This window comes from Helianthus annuus, chromosome 14 (genome assembly GCF_002127325.2).
Source record: "Helianthus annuus cultivar XRQ/B chromosome 14, HanXRQr2.0-SUNRISE, whole genome shotgun sequence".
Taxonomy (NCBI): domain Eukaryota; kingdom Viridiplantae; phylum Streptophyta; class Magnoliopsida; order Asterales; family Asteraceae; genus Helianthus; species Helianthus annuus.
In genome coordinates this window covers 92,461,078-92,474,172 of record NC_035446.2, presented here as the reverse complement: position 1 = coordinate 92,474,172, position 13,095 = coordinate 92,461,078, and the positions used below count along the sequence as shown (strand labels likewise).

General features: G+C 35.7%; 1 protein-coding gene across 1 annotated transcript; it reads right to left on the bottom strand.

The window, feature by feature from the left end:
- Positions 1 to 4,277: 4,277 nt before the first annotated feature.
- On the bottom strand, positions 4,278 to 6,268 carry LOC110908673 (probable aldo-keto reductase 4). The gene is made up of 4 exons (XM_022153629.2): positions 5,792 to 6,268; positions 5,125 to 5,297; positions 4,946 to 5,048; positions 4,278 to 4,773 (listed from the first exon to the last, which is right to left on the bottom strand). Exons 1-4 carry the CDS (start codon positions 6,203 to 6,205, stop codon positions 4,438 to 4,440), a joined length of 1,026 nt encoding a protein of 341 aa, XP_022009321.1. The 5' UTR covers positions 6,206 to 6,268; the 3' UTR covers positions 4,278 to 4,437.
- Positions 6,269 to 13,095: the final 6,827 nt, after the last annotated feature.

The following is a 13,095-nucleotide window of genomic DNA, read 5'->3' as shown; positions in this document are numbered from 1 at the left end:
CAAGAGAACAGAAGGCTGAACACGCCCCGTGCTCAATGAGCACGGGGCCGTGCACAAGTGTCTGCAGAAAAGACAAAGTTGTAGAAGCTTCTATCACCCACCACGGGTGCGTGTCCAGCGGACACGGGGCCGTGGTCAATTCTAAGATTCATAGAATCTAGGAAAATCTTGATAGCACAGATACGCTTCTTCACACCGGGTCGTGCCTAGCGGACACGGGGGCGTGGTCAACTAATGTAGACAAACTGCATTTAATGAAAAAAGAGAAGATGGGTGGACACGGGGCCGTGTCCGGGCTTCTGTGTAGGCTATAAATAGGGGTGCTTGGCTCATTTGCAAACCATCCCTTGGCAAACCACCTCTCTCACACTTCACCCACCCACCACCACCATCACAACCCACATCCACCACCATCATCCATCATCCATCATCCATCATCCATCATAGAGTGTGTGAGTAGTCTCGGGATCCAAGATTGATCGTAAGAGTTCTTGACAATCAAAGGCCATGTTTGCCTAAGTCTCTTACATCAGTTGGTGAAGACAAGTGTCTAGTGTAATACTTTTTATTTTTAATCTTTTCGCACTTTTTATTTGGTTATGTATTAATGACTTTAATAACTAGTTTCTTATGTTGAAGGTGAATCTTCCTTATCATTTGTCTGTGGTGTCTTGGCATCATTTCACTGTGTATATAAAATAAAAGATTTACACCATTCATATCTCCACGGTCTATATGGAGATATGTTGGCTACCTGGTCGGGGGTAAAGGGAATGGCTTGGTAAAAGTCTTTCCTTGTTCAGTGTATAGATCCTGCAAGGACCTGGGTCAACTTTAGTAGTACCTCCTTCAATACCCACTGGTATTGGATGGCGGGGGTCCGAACTCCTTGATCCCCTCATATGTAAGCTACTATTAAAACATTAACCCGACTATTTAGAACTGTATCCCTGCTGACTCAAACAACTTAGCCGAGGGTAACGTCACCTTCAAAAGAGGGGCCTACCACATTACGCATTAATAACTTAATTAATTGTCTTTCAATAATCCAACCCTTTAGGATTGTATCCTTGCTGACTCAAACTAATGGGTTGAGGGTAACGTTATCTTCAAAAGAGGGGCCTATTACTATAACTAAGATAATCTCTTAAAAAGTGCAAAAGTGCGAAGGTAATCAAAGGTTACACTAAACACGAGTCAGGATCCAAGTGATTCATCTTGTCTATCTGTTTTATTTTTATTTTTCAGCATTTTTAGTTTTTATTTTCTAGTTTAAAACCTTTTTCTAAACTTTTAATTTGATTAGACGTTGAGGATAAACCGGTATTAAAAGCTCTTGTGTCCTTGGACGACCTCGGTATCTTACCAACACTATACTATGCTCATGATGGGTGCACTTGCCCATATGTGTGTTTGGTGTTAGTAAAATATCATGTTTTATAAATTTAAAACTTGACTAACGTGTAAAAAGGGCTAAAAATATACATAAAAATCTATAACACCACACGCGCATCAAAGTTCTTAACTTATATGCTTTCGGCTTAATATTCATTTATGAGTTATTCAACCCGTTCATGTTTTTATCAAACAACTCATATGTTTATACCCAAAACTCACATGAACGTTATAACTATAACACTTTTACATTATCTGGAGTTCCATACAATGCGTTTATGAACCTGATTCTCGGTATACGTTAAACTTATTCATTTCAATAAATTTTACGTAATTGAACTTTGTTAGCATAATTTCCTTACACGAAATTGTTCCCTTTGGTCATGTCTCAAACCAAGTCCTTTGCCCGCTAACCCGCGTCCCCGTCTCTAGGTTATCACACTTATTAGAAAATTCTACCCGTTACCTAGATTATAATACACCGTTGTCTATACTTATGCAACCATTTCGTAATGATATAAATTCTTATTTTGACCTGTTGGTCTACATAGCGAAAACCTTCACTTCTAAATAACCAAATCCAAATAGGCTTCGATTATCATACTTAAGTGACTAGCACATAACTTTTCTTAAATAATCTAAGAAGTGATTCGGAAACCACTTACTTAATACTACTCATTTGATATCATCTTCAATAACGCATTTCAACATAACCTCTAACAATTATCATACAATTAATTCCATTACTAATAAAGAGGGAGTCCGGGAGTTTACTTACCTCGTGCATCCAAATTCGTACATAGCTTCTGTGTTTACCTTCGACCCGTGGCGCTCCCATGCTTGTGTCCATGTTGACATGACTCCTATCCGTACATGTCATCACATTCATAACACAGTTAGCTTACATACATTTATTCATTCGGCTTTCAAGTCATGCAATATTTGACTTTCGTTAGGTTATTAGCGCATGTATAGGATATGTATCATCATACTTCATTACTATTGTACATAACACATAAATTAGCTAGTTCATATCGCATAAGTTTTTGCCTACAGATTTTTACCTTCTAATTTCAATCCTATACACATAATCCATTCTCATTTTAGATTACGCCATTCATTCACATGACAATTACATTCACGCATCATTCGCATTCCATAACATATCTCACAAGATAACAACTTCATACTTTTCTTATACAATGTAGACCTCCTAATTCATCCAGAAATTACAAATTTATCATTCAGGCATTTAGTCAAACACTTGATGTGCGTACGACATTTTAAGCACTATGTACATGTGTGATATGCATAACCTACTAGTTCTTTTCACAATGATCAATTAAACCAAATTTCACATAGTTTTTTAGTCTACATTCAAGTTCATCTAACAATACTCTAGTGTTTATGCATTCATACTTAAAGTTCACATAGCTTTCACTATCATAAAATCACTACATACCACCATACCACTAGAACAAAATGGGTTTCACTCAAGTTCTTCAATTTCATCAAATTCGAGCAAGGTTCACATTCTACATGATGATACTAATTCACATACAACTCGATTTCATACAATTTTCACAAATTGTTCAACACCCACTAAATCATGAAGCATCAAAACATAAAAATTAACTTACCCTATGCTCAATGCACTTAGATTAGAGATTACTTAGACTCATGCATTCGATTTTGTGTTCAAAACCATCACTAATTGCTGAATTCTTGGGTTCAATTGAAGGAGAAGGGTTTTCTCCTTCCCTGGCCTTTGTTCGCGACCCATACACCCACCAAACACTGGGTTTTTATTTTTATCATACTTATTATCATATTTTACATGTTCAACCCCTCAAAGTTGATTATGTTGTCATTCTTGCACATTTTCTAACTTTTTAAACTTCCTTTATTTATTTATAACTTAACTAATCATTTAAAACATTTAAACGTTCAAATAATCTATTATGAATCTTTGGGGTGTTACATGATATGATCAGGAAGCATACCTGAAAAGGCTAACTCGGACAATTAGACTGCTGTAAAGTTCTGGCGGATCTTCTTTGAATTAACTTTTTTTTATTAACATGACATTAAACCAGGGCCATCTTCGAAATTTTCGAAAAATTTTTGGGCCCAGGGCGAAAAAAATCGGGCTCCTAGAATATAACGCCAATAACTCATGTTTAAAAAGTCTATAGACTATAATGCGACAATAATTGTTATGAACCCAAAGACAAAACAAATACTATGTATAGATATGAAAATGTCTCATATATAGGTTCAACCAGCTCTTTCAGAAAACATCAAATATTAAGAAAAACATTTAAAAAAATAATAAGTAATTTATAATAGATTTAATGCATATGATAGAATTGCTTTTTTGTCATGGATCAAATGATATGATTGTTTATGTGGTTGAGGCCCACAATATGTTATGTTGGATTTGGACTAGAGTTATATAAGAAGACTTGTTTTATTTATATCATTTCACTCATTTACGGTATTCTTATTAGTTTATTCATTCATTCAATATATATAGTAAAATTTTAATAAAAATATGTATTCGGGCCCTCGGGAAGACCAGGCCCTGGGCCGTCGCCCACACCGCACTCCCTCAAAGACGGCCCTGCATTAAACCATAATCGTTGGTAATTCTTCCATGGCTTTTCGGACTAAATTTTCCGTCGATAATACCACCGTTCTCTAAATTAGTCGTTAATATTATAGGAAAACTACAAGTCCTAATTCTTTTATTGGAAAACTACAGTTTCTAAATTCTTTTTTGTATAAATTTCATTTGCAAAATTTAATTACGACGAGTGTTTAAGTAACTATCGAAAACGGTACCAACCACGTGTACATCAAAAGCCCGATCAAGCATGGACTCTAAACAAAAAAACTGCCTTTATTTATTCTTCTCAAAATTACATGCAATAGTAAAGTAGACGTTTATTATAGAAAAAAAAAACATAGTTCTTAAAGGAAAACAAATATGATATTATGGGTATAGCAGCTTGCAGATAAAGAAAACAGTCGTATCGTTGATTAAGCTTTCCATGATGACAAAGGAGGAGTGTCGGAGTCCTTATATGTTTTAACAGCAACACCATACCGATCACCCTTGATTGAATCAGGTGATGCGATGGATTCAAGTTCAGCCATATCTTCTGCTGTTAGCTTAACAGATAATGCTCCGAGGTTGTGTTCAAAATTTTCAATTTTGGTGGTTCCTGGGATGGGCACAACATCATTTCCTTGGTGGAGAACCCAAGCCAATGCCAGTTGTGAAGTTGTGCACCCTTTCTTTGTCGCTAGTTCATTAATCCTCTCGTACATGATCTTGTTGTGTTCAAGATTCTCAGGTTGCAACCTTGGCAAGGTCTACAAAATATTAATAGAGTGTTAGTTCCCACATGTATGGCATTTAAATGAAACATCATATAGCTTACACCATGTAAGGGGAAATTTCTTATAAAATTACTGAGGGTAATCTATAAATGGAGGGAACCAAACGATATTGGAAAATAACACAAAAAAGTTGAACACAACATACCTTACGGGCGTCACTTTCTTCCAACTTCTCCAACATCTTTGGACCATGTGAGAAAAAACCCCGTCCTAGAGGACTATATGCAACAATCCCTATCCCAAGTTCTCTGCAAGCTTAGACACTTCATAAGTTATGCCACAAGAAAAGAAGAAAAAAAAAAGAGAAGAAAGACGATATCATACCTGCATGTAGGAATAATTTCTTCTTCAACATCTCTTGATTGCAAGGACCATTCTAGTTGTACAGCAGTAACTGGATGCACGGCGTGGGCTCTTCTGATGGTCGCTGCTGATGCCTCTGATAATCCAACATATTTAATTTTACCTTCTTCCACTAGCTTCTTTAGTTCACCCATCTATTATTAACAAAAACAAAACATCAAAAGCTAGCTCATCTTATACGCCAAAAACATATATTTCCCCTCTAAATAGTATATTAAAATATAATATTAAAAAATATAATTAGTCAGTTTTGGTTTAATTACAAACATTTGGACAAGGGGTCATGTAGGATTGGCCATTCGTGAAGAAAAAAAAACACACACAACCTTGTTCACACATACCCATGTAAAACGTAACAAAAAGATAGATGTGAACAAGTTAATCTACTAAAAATATACGTATTATAAAATAATTTTAAGACATATTATTATACTATATATTTATAACACACCGCTATACCGCTAGAAGATAAAAATTAGCATCCTAGAACACTTATATTATTGAACTGCGTAGCTAGCCACTTGTTTCTTAAAATTTTTATGAAATCAGCATCCTAGCAATAATAACGAACACTTAAAACATTGATATGTGCATTTATGTAACAAAACAAGGATCATATAAGACTAACCGTGATTTCGATGGGCACACTAGTATCAATCCTATGCTGATAATAGAGATCAATGCAATCGACCTCAAGTCGCTTGAGGCTAGCTTCACAAGCAGCCCTGACATAGGCGGGATCGCCTAGGACCTGCCACGAACCATCTAGTTTGATCCCAAATTTGGTAGCCAGCTCCACTTTGTCCCTCATCCCCCCTTTCAAGGCCTTGCCAATAAGGATTTCGTTGGTTTTGGGGCCGTAGATATCGGAGGTGTCAAGGAGGGTAACACCAGCGTTAATGGCGTGGTGGATGAGCTTGATCATGTCGGGTTCAGGTTTAGGCGCCCCGTACAAAGCGGACATGCCCATGCAGCCTAAACCAAGAGCTGAGGCCTCTAGACCCTGTGAACCCAATTTCCTTCTTGGTACGTTGATTGCCATTTTCCAACTTAATGATTTGTTTTGGTTTTAAATATTTTTTCTTTAGTGATTGATATATCAAATGAATGCATGATTCAATCCTATTTATAGCCATCGTAATAGTGTTACGAGGACGTCAGCCTCTACGTTTCTATTACGCGCCGCTTTTTGAAAATGGGCACTTATTTTGAATGTGTAAAAGTTGTTTGACATCATTCGATGACGGCGCGTAAAAAAACAGCGTGAAAAAAACGACGCGTAAAAAAGCCGGACGTAAAAAACGGCGTGCAAAAAACCGGCGCGCAAAAATTAATTGTTTTGTTAAAAAATCTGAATTTAAAAATGGTTGGTAAAAAAAAAATCGTTTAAAAAATAAAAAGTAATAAAATAAAACAAAAAAGTAATAAAAATAATAAACACTAAAAGACAAAAAAAGTAATTTTATTAAATTACACTTTTGGATTAAAATATTAAAGACATAATAAGACAAAAACTATTTAATATTAATATTAACTACTTTTAATCTCATCCATTGATCTTGAAGATCTAATGGTTAGGAACTGGTTCTCGCGGTTTTTACAACTGGAGGTGGTTTTCATTTTAGCGGTCCCATATATATATATATATATATATATATATATATATATATATATATATATATATGTCATATTTTTTAATTGTTAATATTTGGTTGACCGAAACTTGCCCAAAGAAACTTTTGGTTATGTTGAATAAGTAAATTGGGCCCGACCTTGTGGTTGTGTTTATGTTTAGTTTTGTTCATGGTTTTGGCCCATTTTGCGGCTCAAAGTTGTAATACACTAGTTTATGGTTTTGGCCCATTTTGTGGTTCAAAGTTGTAATAGTTAGGGTTTTTGTCTTTGTTATATTTACTTGTTAAATATTGTTGATATGAAGACCTAAAGCAAAACCGAATGCCAAGAGGAGTCTTGGAGTTAGTAGGAGTCACTCAAGACAACAAGATGCACTCAAGTCCATCCTTGTGGTTATTTTGTGTATTAAGACCGTGACCCCTTTGATCTTGCTACTTGGCTCTAGCAAGATCATAACCATGCCTATATGATTTATATATTCGTTTTTGCTATTATGGTTGCCTTTAATAAATGTTATTACACCTCAACCTAATACCAAAACGCATTCTTAAAAAAATGGTTTTTAAAAGAAAATGAAATCAAGTAAAAGCAAGTTCTAGCAACTTGCATATTTTTATAACCACTAGAGTTTTAAAACATGTTTTTTAATCACATCTTTAAAACTCATAAACTTAATAGTCTTCACTATTAACTTTAATTGGTTATTCCAAGTCGCGACAAACTTAGTTTTATAAGTTATCTAAAACTAATTGTCCCGAGAGGTGAAAGGGTCTTTTGGTTATGTCGCAAATTTAATATCTAAAATAAAACCGACTATAACGACCCTATTTGGTAAAAAATGAAAGAGTAAATTACAAGTTTTGTCCTTTATGTTTGTACCAAATTGCAGGCGGTGTCCTTTGCCTTTAAATTTGACGAGTTTTGTCCTTAACGTTTCAAAAGCCTACATGTTATGTCCTTTATCGCAAACTCAGTTAGATTTTTTGGTTAAGTATGGTCATGGGACTTGCACATGAGAGCATTCTTGTCATTTTACATTCCTATGGGCTATTTTGTACAGAAATATTATTCAGGGGCTATTTTTACAAAACTAAAAAGATAAAAAAGAAATATAAAAACTATTTCTTTCTCTCTCTCTAATATGAACAACCTGCATCTCTCTCTTCTCTTTCTCATCTCTCTCTTATCTGAACCAACCTCCATCTTTCTCTCCTCTCTCTCTCCTCTCTCTCTCTAATATATCAAGATAAACAGAGAAAGGAAATCGAATCGCCGGCCATCCCTATCAAACATGAAGTCCCAATCGTGAGCTAACAGAAAAATAAGATTTTACCCCATAATTGTCTGATGGCTCCTCCTAAATTGTTATTTTCTTCAAATCTTGGAATTCTTTCCACTTGGGTTTCTTTAAATTCGTGTATTTCAAAGTGTATTTCAAATGTATGGTTATTTGTTACTATAATATTATCCAGTTTGATTTGGGTTCCAAACCCATTAATTTGGTAGCATTAGCAATCATGCGAATCCATTCACAAACACTGCATTTGGGCTTAGGGTATGAATTAATTAGGTCGATCTAATGGGTGTGGGGGTGGGGGAGAGGAGCAAAGGTAACGATTTTGGGGAAATAAACAGAGTGGTGGCTGGAGGGTAAGAGTTTTGCCGGAGGGGAAGGTCATCGGAGAACGCCGGAAGCTACGTTCATGACTGCAAGTGCAATCTAGGGTTCCGGTGAACTCCGACGAAGTTCCGGTAGGGGTTCCGACAAATATTTTGTTATCGATGCATGTAGCTCTCCAATTCAATGCTCATTCTTTTAAGTTATACCAACGAACATGTAGATCTCTAAATCAGTTGATGAGTTTTGTGTTTTTGGCTTATGATTGAACAGGCAGAGATAAAGTGGGGTTTTTATATTTCTTTTTTTATTTTTAGAGTTTTACAAATAGTTTTTGAATAATAATTCATTGCAAAATAGCCCCTAAAATATAAAATGACAAAGATGCCCTCATGTGCATGTCACATGACCATATTTTACAAAAAAATCTGACTGAGTTAGGGTTAAAGGATATAACGTGCAAGATTTTGAAACGTTAAGGACAAAACTCGTCAAATTTAAAGACAAAGGACACCACCTGCAATTTGGTACAAACATAAAGGACAAAACTTGTAATTTACTCAAATTAAAATCAATGGTCTATGTCATCCTACTACTAGTAACACTTGGGGTATAATGCGAACCATAAGTGTTGGAGCCACAGCACGACACTTGGTGTCTAGGTTATCCTTCCAAGGTGTAAGGGCTTTCGTCGACACATCCGACCCTTCCACATGTGACCATTTTAGGATGACTATTACTTTTCTTCTCGTGTTTACGTTCCCCAGCAGTCTCGAGAACAAAAGTGGCATAGATGAAGCCAAACGTATCAATGCAAGGACAATAGGTTTGTGACAACTGGCACCAAACCGGTAACTTCCGTACACTTTAATTATTATTTAATAACTACAATTATGTGCTTAATTGTCAGCAATGTCTGAACACATGTTAAACAAGTGAATTCATGCACGTTGTATACTACAAAATATTGCTTTATGCATAAACGAGAGCGTTGCGTCAAAAAAAAATACTAAGCAAACTCACCGGTAAGACACAATGTGTCAACAGAACTGCAGAAAGCAGTCAGACATTAGAATGGAGGCCTAGGTGTAGGTCCTACGACAAGAATACATTAAAACCCAAGAATACATATAAGGGTTTAACTTATAGACATTGCGAAAGCAAAAATAAGCACTAAAAGCACCCGAAACACACTTTAAGAGCAGAACTAATTACGACAAAACTGTGAAACGAACGTTGATGGCCGCCCGGGTAATATTTAATCCCACAAATATTCTGTTATGATTAAAATTTAATTTTAATCAGGTTCGTGTTGAAAAAAATAAGTTAAAACGCTTAAAAACGTTATTTTTTCATGTTTAAGCGCGTACCGTGTGTTCGTACGCGACACGGTGCTTACACTGCAAAACGCAGACAACGCAGAAAACCTAGGAATATGCTAGGAATATTCCAGGAATATACCAGGAATATGCTAGGAATATGCTAGGAATATTCAAGGAATATGCCAGGAATATGCTAGGAATATTCCAGGAATATGCTAGGAATATGCTAGGAATATTCCAGGAATATGCCAGGAATATGCTAGGAATATTCCAGGAATATGCTAGGAATATGCTAGGAATATTCCAGGAATATGCCAGGAATATGCTAGGAATATTCCAGGAATATGCCAGGAATATGCTAGGAATATGCCATATGGAATGTCTATAAATACCTTGAGATGGCACGTTAGACAATTCACCACCCAACACCATAAAACTACTCTCTCCTCTCCCTCAAAAACTTTCGGCCGAACACCCCTTGATCATCCATCATATTTTTCGATTTTGTTCTTCACATTCCAACATCATACAAGTGTCAAGTGTCACGCATAAGAAGGCTTGGTACACTCGGAGATCGAAGGACCTCATCCTCTAGCTTTTATCCACTTCATTTGCGCTTAGATTCCTCCCTAGCCTCGAGCTAGTGGTATGTTACTTAATACACCTTCTTGAACTATTTTGAAGTGGTTAATGTGATGTGTAATGATTAAAACTCGAAATCTTACAAAATGGTTCATTAAAGTCTACTAAAAACATGAAAAACGATGGTTAAAAGCTCACTAGTTGTGTAAATGTTGTAGTAATTGAAATTTGTGATTATTTAGACCCGATCTATGTTGTGGTAGATCGGATCATCGTTTAACCCGGTTTGGTCGTGATCATGAATCATGACATAAGGTTGTTTTGAATGAAACAAGGGTTAAAGGGTGAAGCTCTACCACATACGAATCATGAACTTGTGTAAAAGCGTTTTACTTGTGAAATAGTGTTTAAAACTAGCCGATCTATGTATCTACAAGTGGTATTTTCAAAAGACCATGCGTCAAAAGAAATCACATGTTCTAAACCGGATCTTACACAAACAAAAGTGATTTTTGTGAACAAACAAGTGTGTGGACACTTGTGTAACAAAAGTTTTTAGCAAAGAAATAATTTTCGTAAAAACTGACTAGAAGCTGTGAAACTTCATATTCTTTAAAAATAAGGTTTTTAAGAAATCGAACTTATTTATAAAGATAACAAGACTTACTAAATGTGCTAGTAAGTTACTACACAATTTTGGTAAGTATTCAAGTTCATGAAATGGGGAAAATTAGTGATTGTTGTTGATGATTATTGTTGATAATTGTTGTTGATGATTGTTGACGATTTAAAAGAAAATAAACACATGTTTTGAAAACATGGGAAACCTCCATTTTTAGGGGAAACTCTGTCAAAATTTTTATAAATCTTGACACTTAGAAAAATATAAGTTTTTGAGAAACTTATTCCCTAAAAATGTATTTAAGAGTATTACCAAGGTTTCCCTAATTTTTGGTGATAAGAAATGAGGATTTCTTCAATCATAAAAATGGATACAAGTATGCATTTTTGAAAGAAAAATATATATATTATTTATCACCAACTTTTGTGCTAAGTGTATACCATATGTGTTATACATGCTAGCGTATTAAGACGTAAAAAAAATACACTAAATACTCATGAGGAGTATAAACATGAAGATACACATACAATATACTAGACACATAATTCGGGTGCAAAGTACAAAACACAAAAGACTTATATTTATTTGTGAGAAAATAATATAAGTAAGACATTTAGTTAAAAATATAAAATATTTTTAACACAAGAAAATATACACAAAAGTGAGTGACTGAACTTGTGCGACGCAAGTCTAGTGACTAACGATAAGAAAACGCGTATAGGTTACGACGTTAATTAAGCAAATCCGGTGAAGTTTACGACGCAAGGAACGCAAAGTTGTGAGTTCATGCTCCCCCTTTTCTTTAACTGTTTTTGTTTTACACTTCGGGGGTGAAATACATGTCACAAATTGAATATTGTTTGCATATGTTATGATGGGTACAAAAACATTCAAGTGAAACATTCCAGACCATGTCTCGAATAGGGTACCATAAGCACCATTAATCAACGTATACATTCAGACCGCGGAACAAAAGGTTAGATCTAATGGGTTTCAGGCAACCCCACTCTTGGCCTACTTCTACCAATGAGTGCTTCTGTGTCTCAGTCAAGTCGACAAAAATGCCTAGATTTGGTGGCTTCCTATGTCGTGACATATGTTAGTGGCCTTGCAAACCACTAGCAAAACTCACACATTCAAACAGTCATAGTACCCAGTTATACATACGTTTTACGAGTTACATTCAAACATTCATTCATTCTACCAGTTTTATACTATGTTTTCATTCAAGGATATTAAACATTCAAAAACAATCACAGCATGAATTCACACCAACATTATGTTGATGTTTTTCCAAAACTCACATGTATTTCAGGTACCTAAAGGTGGATGTGCGCGTGGTCCTACGCATGCTCGTGGATGTCGCTTTGTTTATCGTTAAATAAAGTTGTAACTTTTAAGACAATATGCTATCATGTGTTGTAAACACTTGACTTATGTTTTCGGTAATGTAATGTTTAAAGTTATTTTCGAGCATATAGTATGTTTACCTTTCGTATGCAATGAGAACCTTTCATGATCACACCTCGTGCTTCCGCCGCAGAAAGGGGTGTGACAAGGTTATCCTCGCAGCCTCATAAACCCCGGGAGTTGTGCTTTTCTCACAATTGACAATCGTTGTCAGTCCGCTTGAACCTCTTGCTAATGTTGCATGCCCCAGCTGCCTTTAGAAAGAGCTTCTAACCGGATTCTCATTCCTTATCGTCTCACCTCATGAAATAAGGAGATATACATCGAAAATACTAATTAAAATCATCTTGCTTATATAACAGATGTCTAATGAAAAACAACTCCTTCGTGGCACCAACTTTCTCGAATGGCACCGTAATCTGAGAATAGTTCTCAAGATGGAGAAAAATCTATATATCTTAGATGGCCCAGTCCCTACCGAGTCTGAAAGTAACATTACTGCTGCTCGCAAGGCACTGGAAAAACATAACAAGGATGCCGTTATGAAAGCCACCATGTCTCCTGAACTTTAGAAGAACATGGAAGATAAGGATGTTTATGACATGATCCAACAACTGAAAGGCATGTTCAACAAACAAGCCCGACAGGAGCGATATGACACCATGAAATAGCTCATAAGCTGTAAAATGCTGGAAGGATCATGTATCAATACTCATGTGCTTAAGATGAAAGGATATATTGAC

Bases quoted from the DNA above. Each gene is read 5' to 3' on its own strand.
- LOC110908673 (XM_022153629.2), bottom strand. From the start codon at position 6,205: ATGGCAATCAACGTACCAAGAAGGAAATTGGGTTCACAGGGTCTAGAG. The intron at 5,049-5,124 runs GTATGATATCGT...CTAAGCTTGCAG, and splicing joins GAAATTATTCCTACATGCAG to AGAACTTGGGATAGGGATTG. The intron at 4,774-4,945 runs GTATGTTGTGTT...AATATTTTGTAG, and splicing joins AAGAAAGTGACGCCCGTAAG to ACCTTGCCAAGGTTGCAACC.